The sequence below is a fragment of the Rhopilema esculentum genome, chromosome 13 (assembly GCF_057945365.1).
Source record: "Rhopilema esculentum isolate cy_ngs chromosome 13, ASM5794536v1, whole genome shotgun sequence".
Lineage (NCBI taxonomy): Eukaryota > Metazoa > Cnidaria > Scyphozoa > Rhizostomeae > Rhizostomatidae > Rhopilema > Rhopilema esculentum.
Window position 1 is genome coordinate 8,428,905 of NC_142827.1, and position 15,106 is coordinate 8,444,010.

The window sequence follows — 15,106 nt, forward strand, 5'->3', positions numbered from 1 at the left end:
GAATAGAAACAGCCAGTCTACTTCCTCGATTTTTTCGTTCCTGCTTCTTGCTCCTGTACTTCACCCGTGTGTTCTGCACTGTCATTTGAGGCTCTCTTTTTTCCTCTTCTGCCACTCCCATTGACTGTCTCCTTACCTGCGATCGGTTCAAGATCTAATCCTACTTTTTTTGCTGTTAAGTCAACCCACAGTGCTAGTTCGACCTTATGCGGTGTCCATTCAAACTGATTCTCTGTGAATGAAACATAAAGACTGCTGGGTGATGGATTTGATTCGAAAGAGAGCTCAGGTAAGACAGGCAAGCTTAGCATTTACATAGTAGTAGAGCCTATAGGAAGTAGATACATGTGACAAATGTAGGACCAGAACTACTATTCGCTGGTGGTAGGTGCCAACAACAACTTTCCCAGGCTCAGCCTAGGCCAAATTAGCCAAAGTATTCTCTGTGGTTTATCACTGTGAACATAACCTAGGTCGAGCCTTGTTTTCTCTTTTTGGATATCTTCCTGCCTGAGAAATCGTTCAATACGTCCTTGTGCTTGTAATTTTTAATCAAGCATGCAGCACTTGTTTATTTCCCCCTGGCCCACATTGCTCCTCGGACAGTTGTAACTTAACTAGCTTGGACAAAGTCCTTGTTTTCCGTATCCATGCTAGCTTGTGCAAGACTCAGGTTACAGTTAACCTTGGCCAAACCCGGATAGTTTGCGTAGTGTGAACAGGGCTGATATCTGGTCCATAAAGAAGACTTTTTGGACGAAATTGCTTGCTCTTGTTGGCATAAGAAGATGATTTATAGCTCATGTTTCATTAATGAGATGTTTCATGACAGATGAATGTGCAGGGGGGCTAGGGGGGCATTGGCCCTCATTTTTTGCTAAAAATGCACAATATTAAGAGAAGAACCATCAGTAAAGCCTCTTTTTATTCGATTTAAGCCACCTCCATATTTTCAGAACTCCCCCTTTTCTCAACGCTCCGCAGAGCTTGGCCTTGTCCTTTGCAAACTTAGTTGCCTTAGATAAATCTTCCCTTACTTTCTTGGAATTGACCCGTTATTGCTTTATTGACACCTATCATAGGCCCTCTACAAGCCCCCTATCTAGCATCAAGCACTGAATAAGCCAGTTTTTGTTATGATTATGAAAGGTTTGTTATGAAAGATTTCAAAATAAAAACAACTGTAGAGAATTGAGTGCAGCCTCGTTTTAATCTTCTGTGTTATTCCTAGTTTTGCTTTTCTTTGCTTTGCTTGTAGCTTTGCGCTCAACATGTGCACACGCTACTGATAAAATAAGCACAATATTTGCAAAACAATGCACAGTCTAGGAAAAAAACAATGCTATTCTCGTTAGTCCAGACAAAGAATTTCAAGTGAAAAAAATCAACGTCTCATTGATTTTTCCAGCATAAAATTTGGTTTTCTTATGCTTTAAGTGTATGAGTTTTCAATATTTTTGTTTGTTTGTTGCCATGATCCTTATTTATTACAAAACGATTTATTCTTTTGTTCGATAGCTTATTCTGAGTTATAGTGAGATGGAGAGGTGGTTTTTTACCCTTGAATCTGAGATGCTGGAGTGAAGGGGAAGGTCGTTGGAAGAAAGAAGGAGATTCTAGCGTAATAAGAAGGAAAGGCGTTTGGAGAAAGAAGAAGAAGAAATTCTGACAGTATCTACAAGGAACAATATGCAACATTGAACTCTCGACCGCGAAAAACATTTAGGTTGAAATCGTTTGCGTTAGATTGTAAATTGTTTATTGAATTCTTCCTTGTGCTGTGTTTACATTTGATTCGGTCGCTGTTTATTACAACTTATACAGTCCTATTCTTGATCAGACTTTTCAGAACTATACTTTCGAATACTTTTTTAAGCATGTCTAGCCTGCTACCCCAAGGTGGGCAATACTTTTAGAATTCCTTTCCCTTAGCTTGAGATTTGAATCTATGCAGGAAAATTCTCTATAACAGCTAATTGATTACAACTTATTTACGCTTCACCACATTTCTTACATTAGAGCACCGAAATGTAGCTTTATATAACATAATCTGGGAGCTTTTATTTCCTGTTCCTTTTTCATCCAGTTATTGGGGTCACAATAATCTTGCTGTTGTTTAAATATGTTCTAGGTGTCAAATACGTCTTTTCCCTAAAGAAAATAAAGTTTGAATAAGTCCCCATTCTCAAATAAACCCCCTTCTCAAATGACGAGCATCGAGTTGTGAATCAATAAACCCCCTGTACCAACGGTGTTGCGAAGGAACAATCACCCACGTGCACAGCTGGTTCGTGGAAACCAGTGAGCTGAAACACTACTTTAACCAATGGAAAAGCTAGTTCCAGGCCATTTCCGACTTTTCGAGCCGTTGGTTTAATATAAATACAAAACAAAGGACTACATCGCGCGTTTATCTTCCAATGTTATAAATATTGGTAGAAACTCGAAGCCCGTGTAAAAATGTCTGATACTAGTGCTACTATTGCCACTAAAGGAAAGAAGATATCAAAGAAAGGAGAGAAGAAACCTGGACCTGGAAAGAAAGGGGTTCGTGCTGCAGGAGACAAAACAAGGCGTAGAAAACGCAAGGAAAGCTATGGAATCTATATTTACAAGGTTCTGAAGCAAGTGCATCCAGATACTGGTATTTCAAGTAAGGCAATGAGCATTATGAACTCGTTCGTAAATGATATATTCGAGCGCATTGCCCAAGAAGCTTCTAAATTGGCTACATACAACAAGAAGTCGACAATAACATCGAGAGAAGTACAAACAGCAGTAAGGCTATTGCTGCCTGGTGAACTGGCAAAACATGCTGTTAGCGAAGGCACGAAAGCAGTCACCAAGTACACAAGTAGCAAGTAACGGCTCAGGCATACGAACAGTTTATTGACTTAAACTAGAGCTGTGGGTTTTTGGAATGTATCTCAAAATGTGGCATTGAGTACCTGTTGTATAAGAAAAGCAATTGATTTGTATAAAAATTGTTGCTATTGTTAAAACTTGCGCTGGAATAGACTGTAATATGCACGATGTTGAATCAATGTTCATTCCATTACTATCAAATCTTTATGATACGATTGGAGCACAAGATTCTGAACTTATCAGTTTGAAATTCTTTATTAAAAGTTATACACACATTTATTGTTAATTGCAGCTTATATTTGCCTTATTTTTTAATGGATAAAAATGATGTACGAAATTTATAAACGAATTACCTTTTTTGTTGAGAAGCATTGCCTTGTCCGTCAGGATTTTCATAAATTTTTGATAATGAGGAAGGGTGTAGTCAACCTTAAATGATGGAATGGATGACATGGCCTCGTCTGCCATGAAAGCAAACTGCTCTGGGTTTGCTGCACACATTATGGCTGTGAAAGTAAAATCAATACCACTACAAAGACAGTGGAAAACTTTTGCATCACTTCTAAGAGTTCTATGTCACATAATTTTACATTAAATTGTCACATAATTTTTCAGTACATGTGAAATGTAAAAGTGCATGTGAAATGTAAGAATTATCAAATAGTTATCAAACTTAACCATAATACTTGTTCCAAAACATGATAAATTTGAAAATTAAATCTGACATTTGAATAGTTATGAAATTTGCCTTAAAGTGTAAATTTTCAGATTCTATGCTGAAAGAAAAAACTCACAACAAACATACTATTTTTGCATATGGCATTTAATCTTTGTATAGACAAAAGCAACTAATATGAAAAATTGAAAATTCTTTTGGAAGCCTGCATTTTTCAAAAAGAATCAGATAATTTCCTGCTGAGGCTCAATCATTTTGGATAATTTTAGACTATAGTGTTCTTACTGTTGATTTTATTTCAAAAATTGTATTTCTACCACAACATAGCATAATTCTTTCTTAGACCACTGAATCAAAGCTTGCGTGACATTTCTGTTGCCCAGGAGACTAGCAGATAAAATTTTGTTTCATTGCTCTTATTCTGAGGCAAATTGAGCCTCTGGCCATTTATAAAGAAGAGTATAGCTCTATAGCTTAATTAAAGCAAAAACATGATGAGTTACATTTTAAAATTGAGAGCAAACTTGATTTGAATTAGAGAAGATTCTTACAACTATTACAAAAATGATGTTATTTGATTATTGACCTCATCATAAACCATCTTGGAGTTTGGCACACCATGACTTGTGTTGGGCAAAAGCCACAATAAATACAATGGTAGCCTATATCATCAAGATCTGTAACTTCTTTTGTAGCTCAATTAAGGTCAATTGCTAATCAATAAAATTGAGATTTTATCTTTCTAAAGAAGTTTCAAATCAAAATAATGAAAAGAAATCCTCAATCCACCATGAATTTTTCACTGGTTTGCCCCACCTGAGCAATTTGAGCAAGCTTTAGAGCAATAGAATTCAATCGTGACCCAACACAAACATAAAGATGGTATATTAAATTGCAAATACCTGATGCTGTTGCAGGACCCACACCTTTCAGCTTGCTCAGCTCTTTGATTGCAACAGATACATTTCCAGCATTTGAAAATGCCTTCTCAGAAACCAATTTAACATCTTTTTCTGTGTTCTGTTGTATAAGTTCTGTCAATCTTGGTCTGAATTTCCCCCTCTAGGAAAAAAGTTAAGCACCCAGAATAGTTTAGTGAAGATTTTTAAAAAACCTTTCTTTGAACTTTTGCAACTGAGATGCATCTGAAAAAGTTTTGCCATTTTCAGCAGTTGACAGATTTTGAAGAAATTGGATTTTCATGTGATTAAGACCTCAATTGTGTGCACAACAGGCATTATCATTTTTGTAAGGCATTTTTGCATGAAAGATCAAAGATTAGAAGATTCATCGAGGACAGCACCCATTGGAAATTAAGACCAATGATTGAAACAACCAGATTAAACATGAATAAACCATTATGCCATTGTTCAGTAGCAAAACCAGATAAAAAACAGGGCAGGGGTGTTTTTCCAAAATGCTAGGAGGGGGCTTTGCCGTAGGCAACTGCTAGAAGCTATACCCATCAGGGACTGCATAAGGGAGGCTTGTCCCCAAAAAATCTCCAAAATATAAGTTAAACCATACAAACAATTGTCCTCTTTGTTTTTAGCATGTTTAGCCCCCTAAAACGTGTTTGCCCCCTGAATCTATAATATGCTCCATGGTCCTTGACGTCCATGGCTACAACTGTAACTACAGCTTGAACAGCTTCCCTAGAAAAAGTACAAATAATACCATTAGCTTCCATTTCATCAACTTTGTTATTTCATCTTTAGTTATGTGTCTTGGACATCTGGCTGCTATTGCATCAGGTAAATCTGTTTGAAACCTAATAAAAGAAACACACACTTAATTGACATCTTTAATCAAACAAAATGGTTCAGTCAGTTGTTAGATTTGAATTTGCTTATTAACATTGCATATTCAATTTTGCATTAAACATACAGCAAATAGTTTCCTCTAGGTTACATCATTATAGCTTTTCCTATTGCCAAACCTTTAGCTGAGCTTAGAAAAGAGTGTTTTTTACCTTCCTACAAGACTGAGATGTTTTCTAACAAAGCAGTATAGCACCAAAGCCTTGTAGATTTTGCCATTTTTCAACAGTTCTTGGGTTACAAAACTGCTGCCTCTTAATGTGTGTTATGAATTCTTTGCTATGTTTTTCATGAACAGTTATTTGCCTTTTCTCTTTGCAAATACATTATTCTAAAGACGGCATGGATTCTAAGAGCTTAGCCTCAAATTGTTTACCACTTTCACATATTTAAGCCACGGGGGTAGGACTTTGACATGGGGGGGGGGGGGGGGCAACATTTTTTTACCAACATATAGAAATGACTATATAACAAAAATAATGTACAACCACACACACATGTACAAACCAACACAGTCATGGGAGAGAGGGTTAAGAGGCAACATGTGCACATTTTCAAATTTTGTATGCTCTAGAATATTGCAGCGTCGCAGGCCCGCCCCTCCTGCCACCCACTTGACGAAGTTATTCATACTTGGCATCAATATGACTGTAAAATCCGGACACCTTCTTAGCAGATTTATTCTCATGAATGTGTGTAGAAATCAGTAGTCAAGTATCTTCTGTGTGTAAACAGTTCAATTTGTCTAATTCAAGAATTCAGTTTCAGTTCTAACAATTTTATTTATTAATTTTTTTTTCATTCTTTGGCAATATGGCTCTGCAATGTTGTTCAGGCACACATTTTGTCATGTTATTACTGCCAGAGGTGTAGTTTCTTATGAAGATACCTATTTTTCAGGGACATAAATATAATTACTAATACTTAAGCAAGTCAAAATGTAAAAAACAACAGTTCGAAAGTCAGTTGTCTTCTATTCAAGTCAAAAAGTCTATTCAAAAACCAGTAAAACTTTTAAGGTATCATCACAACAAAATTTGAAAACACTTAATGATAAAACAAATAGAACAGACAATTTCTATGCAGGTTAGTGAGAGTCATGTGAGCATGAGCTCAAGAGAATTCAAGTCTTCCTCTGTTTAAACAACTCTGTATTTTCTCTTGGGTGCAAATGCTAATCTGTGACTCAAAAGCTATCCAGAATTGATTCTTTTGCATTTGAAAAGTTCGAGGTAGCTTTATTTACAGTAAGACCTGCAATAACCCCCCAGGTGTTTATACTGCAAAAAGATAACTTCCAGTGGGGGCTTATTCAATGCTGAAGGCTTATTTGAAAGCGGGAGCCTCTTTGGTAGCAGCCTAAACTATTACCAGTGCAAATTTTTTGTACTTTTTGAAAGTACAGCTATGTCCAAAATATACAGCTGTAGCAAATTGCAACACAATGGCAACAACTCTAGTCCAAAAACTTCCAAATAGACAAAATACAAAATTTTAGATTTAAATGAGACAGGAATTTAAAAAAAGTAAACACAGTTATATCTTATGAAATTGCTCAATAGGTAAAGCAACAACAGTCCCAATGGGGATTCGTTCTAGTGTGGGGGCTTATTTCAGAAATTATACCTTTGGGTGGGGCTTATTTTCGAGGGAAAGGCTTAGTCAAAGGTGGGGGATTATGTGAGCGATTTTTAAACTGTACAAATCACAGTCAATATGATGATATATGGTATTCTTGTGAAAATGAGTGATGACAACTTGACAAGGTTGTCTCTGCTAGAGCCCATCAAAGTTGGTGATGGTGTGCTAACAATGTACAATCAAAAGAAAAAGAAAATATTCAAAAAGATTTTAGGAATAAGAGAATTAAGAACCTGTGTGCACCCTTCGTCGATATCTTTGCAAATAAAGCATTCTACACTTTTTTAAGGAACAAGGGGGATATATTTGAAAGCCAGATCAATGCAGAATTTCTTGAGGGGCTCCGCTCCCTGCACCCTCTAAAAATCACCACTGCTTGCTGCTAAATCCAAATTTTTAACAACTCTCCAAAATTATCAAGCCAATTTCAAACTGAGTGTGATGCAAAAATGTCATTTTAAGGATACAGTAAACGTTTTTGATACGATATTGTAACCTAGCATTTGAGATATCAAAATCTGTCTTATGTCAGCAGAAAGCGCAGATTCAAGCTACCAAAGTGTGTCTCAGATTTTTCAAATTCCTCCTCCATTTGAAACTATACCCTATCAAAAATTGGCAAACAATTTGTTTTTCCTCTCATAGCTGTATTTGGCTATAAAAGACGGACCAGAGCAAATAAAAAAATTTTGAGACACAATTTGCTTACCCGACATCTGTCCTGGCCATATGCAAATTTTTGAGCCATTTGATTGGTTCCTTGGGTACAAAATAGTTTTTCGTAACTGTATGTAGAGGAATTGTAAGTTCGGAGAAAACGGGATTTTACTGATCGCACTTGCAAGGTACACTCATAAACCACAGTGTAATCAGGGTCAAGTCACTTGAAGCTTTAAGATCAATAAGCCTGTTTAATAAAGAAGGCCGTACACTGCAGGCACCGCCCAGCCATTGGGCTAGCAGGGGCTATAGCCCACCCACTTTTTTGCAATAATAGGCTAGAAAATTTTTTGAAGGTTTACTCTAACAAAACTTTGGATAATTTATTCCTATGAAGTAGCATTCTCATTGACTGGGAAGTATGTTTGTATTTTTTCTAGGTGTTTCATCTTGTCTAAAGATATGATGTATTTTCTAACTTGGTTAGCTTGGTTTTTTATTACCTCGAGCTAATTCTATATATTTCTATGGTTTTTGATATCTTCTCTGAACCAGACTCTTTAGAAATAAGCAAGCATTTTTTAAAAAGGGCGTTTTCCGGCGTTCTAGAGGGCGTGGCCTAAAAAAAATTTCGGTCATACTCACTTCAGCACCTCCACTTTTAGAATAGTGCGCGGTCCCTGGTACACTGAATACATGGATGTGCAATACGATATTGTAAATGGAACATGCGACCACAACCGCAAAACAACGATTATCGGCTAACGGGTCTCAAGAGATTTTCAGGCCTCAATTAAAAGTTCTCATGAAGAAATTATGGAAACTTTCGTTTACATGGGATTTTTTCCATTTTCAAAATTTCTGTTTGTTTCAAATTTAGTATCATTGTGTGCCTTGAAAGTTCGGCTACTTGAATGTGAGGAAATCGAAAAATGGATGTTTTTATCCAGAAAACGTTTACCGTGTAGCCATACATTAAGGGTCAAACTTTTTTGATACTGTAGTACTATACCATGAATCAAGATCTGAAAGTTCCTTTTTCTTTTTGTCCTCAGCCTTCTTTTTCATAACTAGAGCATATTGATTTAGTCTGCTTCTCCATATGTCACAGTCGTTGCAAGAAAACAACGACATTGTGGTACAATTTTCACTGTTTTCCTTATCAGCTGACGTAAAACGTGTTGACTGTTTCGCGGGAAAAGTAAACATAGAAACGAGGCGGCAAACAACTGTCAAAAGGAGGCTATTATGCAATGCTACACACGAGGGTAAAAACACTAACAGAGAGTTAGAGAAAGAAAACAAGGGCACCAAGCACTGATCTTCTGGTAGGAAGACAGCTGAATTTGCAAATGGTAGTTGAATTAGCATGACATCACCGTACTTCAGTTCAAGGCCAGCAAGAAGTGCTGCAGCAAAAGCCGCAAGAGCTCTTTCTGGCTTGGGTAAGATGTGTTCTTTGTTGAAAAATCCTTTTTGCCAATAATGGTTGTTTACAATGTTAAATTTATCCAAAGCTGTAATCAGACATGAATACGAACAAACAAGAATTTAGAACATTAATCAAACAAAACCAGGCCTAATACGACGGCTATAAACAACTCGAATCTAAAACAGCATGGTAAGCTTATTGGACAAGTGTCCATTGTCCAATAAGCTTTAATACAATATAACACATGACTACAGCAAGCCTAAGATAATAATAATCATCATATATTATAATATATAAATCATGTGCTGGCCCAAACAAAAGCAGCCAAGCCAACCCATCCACCTTTTTGCCAACCCTAATTCTTTTTGCCACAGAAATTTTGCAATGCTCAATTGCTTTATTAAGGCTCTGTTAGAAAAACTGCTGCGAAACCTGCTGCTGGAAGAAAGCAAAAGGAAAGGGAGCATGTTAAAGTTGAATATGATGATGTTCAAGTTAAGGAGGAAGTCTTGCCTGATATTTCATCAGAAGTGTTACAAGTGAATAATGACATGAAAGACAAAGTTGTCAGTCCAGGTAAAAGAAGAAATAGCTCCCCAAAGAAATCAGACCTTAAGAAAGAAAAACTGGATGAAGATACTTGGGAACCTGCTAACTGGAGAGAATTATTAAAGAATATCAAGCTAATGAGAGAAGATGAGACTGCCCCTGTTGATTCTCAAGGCTGTGAAAGAACAGCAGATGAGTCTGAATCCCCCCAGGTAAGACCAATTTCTTCAGTTACAAAGATCAATTGATGACAAGTGTTGCAAGTATTTAAGCAACACTTCTATTTGTTAATTTGCTGAATTCTAGACAGTGGTGTTTCTGCTCTCTATTAGATCAATCTTCAAGTCTTATACTCATGCCAAAGATTGTCAAAACACTAACATTGTTATTAAAGGCAATTGTGGAATATTCTGGTTTTCAATATTTCTCATTAAAGATTGGTTTCAAAAAATTTATTTGCTAGGAAATTTAAATCATTTGGGGTTGTATGAGTTGCTCATTCAAATCCCTGCAGCTCTATTCCTTTTCAATTATGTTCGTTGAAGTTCCCAACATCTTCCTGTGTTTGCTTTCAGATAGTTCGTTATCAAATTCTTGTTTCACTGATGCTGTCAGCTCAGACAAAGGATCAGGTAACTTTTGCAGCAATGAAAAGACTTAAAGAGCATGGACTAACAATTCCAAACATTATCAATACAAAAGAAGACAAGGTTGGCCAGCTGATATACCCTGTGGGGTTTTGGAAGGTGGATAGTTTTTCATGATGAAATATTTCCTGTATTTATATTTGTTTCCTTGCATCCGAAGTTTTTAAGACATTGAAAGGCTGTGCTTATCAAGAAGTGTCCTGGTCTCTCTTCTCATTGTTACCACATCTCATGATTCTTATGCCTGGAGGGACATAGAGCTGAAGGGACTTTTGTCACTCTAACTGAAGTTCTGTCATACCATGATATATGTCTAGTTGCACTCATAATATTCTCTTCTTGATGGTTTCCTTACATTGATATTATTCCAAATCTCCTCAGTATCAGCAGGGATTTGGAATCAAGTGATAGGGCTAGTGCTTTAATTATAGGTCTGACATCAGCAGTCTTGTGATTGACACCTGAAAGCTGGATTTGTTGGGGTGACCTTAAAATAGGGTTTTAAAGACACCAATTAGGCTAAAGCTCTAAGTTCTAAGAAACAATGATTTCAGAGCTGGAAGAAAATTTATTTTTCAGTGGCTATGATTCAGATTTAGATTTTCATTCCCATTCAAATGCCATGTACTAAATTGTATACTTTATGAATTCTTTTGATGGGCAGGGCCGCTGAGGGGGGGGGGGGGGGCAAGGGGGAAATTATCCCCAGGGCCTCTATGTCTAAGGGTCTATAAAGTAATGAAATCCATTATAAGAATGGAGTTAAGCAATTGTAACAAGTGTATGCCTAAAAATAGAAAAACGTTTTGAACAATTGCAAAAACTGACTGCAAAAGTATTCTGAGAGGTATTTTATGGTAACCTAAATGACATGTCCCAAAAAGTACCTGCTTACTTTGCTGTGAAGGGGGCCCTGTCTTTGGGTTTTGCTCCATGGCCTCCAAATCCTCTCATTGGCCCTGTTGGTAGATAAATAACAGGACAATACGTATGATAACAAACTGCAGCATAAGCAGCATAAGAACAACTATAATCATAATCAAACTTCTGTCATTTTTAGATATGTGTATGGGAAGATAGTTGTAAAGTGTTTTTGTGTTCATTGTCCTTACAAGGCTTCTTTTGTCAATGTTAATTTTATAAGCTATCGTTGTTGCAATTGTTTTCATGACAATGAATTCTTTTTGCTAGAGAAAAGCTATCTTCATCAAACAAGCAACTGAAATTTGCAGGGATAAATATGATGGAGATATTCCAGATACACTTGAAGGCCTATTAGCTTTACCTGGTGTTGGACCTAAAATGGGACATATTTGCATGCACACTGCATGGAACAAGATGACTGGTATCGGTGTGGATACACATGTGCATAGAATCAGTAATCGCCTAGGCTGGGTGAAAAAGCCAACAAAAACCCCAGAAGATACAAGAAAAGCTTTGGAGGCATGGCTACCAAGGCTAGTACTTTTTAAAAATTGTTTTCTTTAAGACACAGGACTATGGAGCAGGTCTAGGGGGCTTGAAGGTTCTGTAGTTTTGTGGTGGCTAAACATGCTAATATCTAAGAGCAAGGCAAATAATTGTATAGTTTTGAAAAGGTTATTAAAAATTTTGAAAATATGACTGCTGCTTTGATTCTAGTTTGAGGCAATTAAATTTCATCTCTTTGCTAATACTGCAAGAATGATTTCTTAATTGAAAGGAATTTAATTTACATTTCAATGTTCTATAGTTGCCTTAGCTGATGCCATCAAGCTTCCACTACAACAGCCAGTAACAACAATGCTAAAATATACTTTATAATACTAACCACCTTTTCAACAAAATTCTCACCAGGTGACTTAAAAAGAGAACACCCCAAAATGGGCATTCCACTTAGCAATACCACTATTTTCCAAGAGAGATATGGAAACTTTCAGCTATACGTCTTCTCTCTCTCTCTTTCAGTTGAAATAAATTTTCTCTTATTCATACAAGATGTTTTTCAGTGCAAGATATTTTTCAATGCTCAAACACAGGATGGGAAGGGTTATCCTGTGTAATTTTCTCTAACAAAAGAAATCACACAAAAAAATCTAAAAAATTGGAAAGCAAAATCTGCACGATTTGGTTGTGAAGTTTTTACAATTGTTTTGCATTTCATTTACAGTTAGATATTCTCCCAGCTTTTTAATGGTAAAAGAGCACTTAATACTAAAACAGATTAAAAATTCACACCCCTAGATGCTGTTATTTTGCTTCTGACTACATGTTAACGCAAGGAGAAAAGCAGAAAGTTAAGGTCATGGCACTGCAAAATAATCGGTTATACAGTTCTACAGAGATTTCATTTTCATACCTAGATTTTAGCTCCTTTTTTAAAATTACCAGGTAAGTCATTGACATCCACTACCATTAAGAATAATCTAGAAGGTCCATGATTTACTTAGAGGCCACGATTTACATGTTTCTAGGAGTCTAAGATTTTCAGAGGAAACTATTTTCTATTAATTGTGCGATGGTGATGAGAGAAATGAGATTTGGCCCACCAAATTTTAATCATGGAGTTGAAAAAATCAGCCTTTCCCACTCAATTAAGAATCTTAATCTTCCTATCTTTATTTTGCAGAGAGGAGTGGGAAACAATAAACATTTTGTTGGTTGGTTTTGGACAGCAAACCTGTCTGCCTGTTGGTCCAAGATGTACAGGTTGCCTTAACAACAAAATCTGTCCTTACGGTAAGTCAGCCATGAGTGGAAGAAAACCAAAGAAACAAGAGTGAAGGAATAGAGCTACGGTGAATACTACGGTTTAAAACCCTCTTACTGTTACCATTTTGATGGAAAATTGTCTTTTCAATGGATTATAAACTCTGTCAGTGGCTATGAGCTACCAAAGACTAAATCGCAATTACTTGGCCTCTTAATACACACCCTTGAGAAGTTTTCACATGCACCGTAGAACACTGTGATTGTTTAAATCTCATTTCAAAGCGGCTGTTTATTTTCAGAGAAGATGATCAATGCAATGTCGCTAAATCAAGTACTTATAAAGCAATCAACTAAAAACATTGGATTGTTTTTAGGTCGAATGGAGAAGGTTTTAGATTTTAATGTATTTCTGTAATGTATCGAGTTTTGTTTAATGTAATCATGTATATAGCAAATATTCGAGCCAGATCGTCTGTATATAAACCTGAATTATTGTGTTTGATGGCGTTCCTTTGACGATGTTCTTTTTAGAAAGGCAATATTTTTATTCGCAATAGGACAAAATGTATTTAAATCGCAATCCTGTCACTAAACGACTTTCTTTCTGATTTTCTTGTGATTAACAAGTAATTTCAGACAATTTTGAACTCGTATTTTTAGACTCTATCCACTCGAATTTCAGACTATTTTCAAACTCTTGTTTTACATTGAACCAAAATTCTGACCTCCTCCCTACGTCACTGCGTGGATCCCTTGTATTAAAGACTCGATTGATTAAAAGCAACGTCACAGGACCCCTTCGTGTTGGTTTTTTAATTGTTCTATCAAACCTTGCTTTATTATGAATGACACAGCAAAACAGAAACATCTTACCAGCATTCTTAAAATAGAGTTTGCTTTCCAAGCTTGAGCAGTAATGTTTTTGACCGTTAATAGAAGAGCTTTGATTTTGCAATGAATTTGTTTATCGCAAACACGGAATGATAGAATAATTATATGTTTAGGTATTTGAATGAAAACATTGCAATATAATCCTGCAAGCACGAATCTGTTGCTACTAGTTACTCAGGTTTTTACTTTTTTATGGAGTATTTAGAAAGGTTCCCTTGTGTAAAAGCAAATGTAAAATTAACTTGGTTACAAAATGTTTAGTTACTCTAGCGAGCAGTTCGGTTAATACAAGACTTGCCTTCAACACAATACAGAATAATGACATTTTTTGTTGAATATAATGTACAGCGTCCCGTCTCGTTTTTATTAGTTCTTGTTCATTATTTTATTATTGTATTGGTAACTGTATTACTGTATTGTTTTTTAAAAGGTTCTAATATTTTTATGTTAAACATTTAAAGGATGTTTTGTTGAGTTTGCTAGCACTGTAAAACACTCAGTATGTTTTGTTGAATTTGTGAACATTGTAAATGACTTTGTTTATGTTTCTGTTTTTCTAATACCTAGGATCTTACAAAATTTAAGGCCAGATTAAATGTAATTTTATGCTAAAAGGCGAATAGAATCATCTAGAAGTATTAGTGTGACTGAATTCAGGTTTGATTAACAAGAGTAATAGAAAGTGGTCAGAGTTATGCGCAGAAGTATGCGTTGAATCACTTGAGATACGAGCTTCTAGAATCAGGAAAGGGACATGCTGCTTTTAAGAACGTAATCTTTTAAAGTGAATTTTGACTACTTTGCATCGGAAAATACTATCCGGTGGTCTATCTTACAGTCGATGAATGTTTAAGGTGAGGTCATTAAACTCTGGACGAGGATAACGAAACAGGTTCTGTTACGAGGTTGCTATATTGTCGTATGAGGCTGTCTACTTATCTTCGCCTGCTTCTAACAGCATCTCAGAGGTTAAGATCATTGTAGACGTTACAGTGTGTCTCAAGATGTGTTTTACTGGCACAGTCCAGAACAAGTTGCATTTATGCAAAGTATAATTTATAACTACATTTATGTAAATTATTATTTCTTATAACAACAACATAATTTGCGTAAAATATGCAACGAAAAGATGTAAATAAATAGATGTTAACCCTGTCTTAATTCTTCAATCTTTTCTTTTAATCGGCTGCCCTCACACGGGGCACCAATGTAAAGCCGTGGCGTAGCATGTACG

General features: G+C 36.1%; 3 protein-coding genes across 3 annotated transcripts; 2 read left to right on the forward strand and 1 right to left on the reverse strand.

Annotated features, from left to right (window-relative positions):
* Positions 1-17: 17 nt before the first annotated feature.
* On the reverse strand, positions 18-8,876 carry LOC135691933 (uncharacterized). The gene is made up of 5 exons (XM_065209937.2): positions 8,675-8,876; positions 5,219-5,312; positions 4,444-4,603; positions 3,219-3,371; positions 18-232 (listed from the first exon to the last, which is right to left on the reverse strand). Exons 1-5 carry the CDS (start codon positions 8,869-8,871, stop codon positions 18-20), a joined length of 819 nt encoding a protein of 272 aa, XP_065066009.2. The 5' UTR covers positions 8,872-8,876.
* Positions 2,389-3,210, forward strand: LOC148958631 (late histone H2B.L4-like). Its single transcript, XM_089112113.1, has one exon. The coding sequence runs from the start codon at positions 2,461-2,463 to the stop codon at positions 2,863-2,865; it is 405 nt and encodes a 134-aa protein (XP_088968239.1). The 5' UTR covers positions 2,389-2,460; the 3' UTR covers positions 2,866-3,210.
* Positions 8,877-8,913: 37 nt separating the features above from the next.
* LOC135691931 (endonuclease III-like protein 1) lies at positions 8,914-15,034 on the forward strand. The gene is made up of 5 exons (XM_065209935.2): positions 8,914-9,107; positions 9,500-9,855; positions 10,219-10,389; positions 11,482-11,747; positions 12,899-15,034. The coding sequence occupies exons 1-5, from the start codon at positions 9,032-9,034 to the stop codon at positions 13,050-13,052; spliced, it is 1,023 nt and encodes a 340-aa protein (XP_065066007.2). The 5' UTR covers positions 8,914-9,031; the 3' UTR covers positions 13,053-15,034.
* Positions 15,035-15,106: the final 72 nt, after the last annotated feature.

Coding starts and splice junctions, on each gene's coding strand:
- LOC148958631 (XM_089112113.1), top strand. CDS start 2,461: ATGTCTGATACTAGTGCTACTATTGCCACTAAAGGAAAGAAGATATCA.
- LOC135691933 (XM_065209937.2), bottom strand. CDS start 8,871: ATGTTTACTTTTCCCGCGAAACAGTCAACACGTTTTACGTCAGCTGAT. Junction 4,604..5,218: donor TGATGAAATGGAAGCTAATG/GTATTATTTGTA, acceptor CTTTTTTCCTAG/AGGGGGAAATTCAGACCAAG. Junction 3,372..4,443: donor GGGTCCTGCAACAGCATCAG/GTATTTGCAATT, acceptor TTACTTTCACAG/CCATAATGTGTGCAGCAAAC.
- LOC135691931 (XM_065209935.2), top strand. CDS start 9,032: ATGACATCACCGTACTTCAGTTCAAGGCCAGCAAGAAGTGCTGCAGCA. Junction 10,390..11,481: donor ACCCTGTGGGGTTTTGGAAG/GTGGATAGTTTT, acceptor TCTTTTTGCTAG/AGAAAAGCTATCTTCATCAA. Junction 11,748..12,898: donor TTGGAGGCATGGCTACCAAG/GCTAGTACTTTT, acceptor TTTATTTTGCAG/AGAGGAGTGGGAAACAATAA.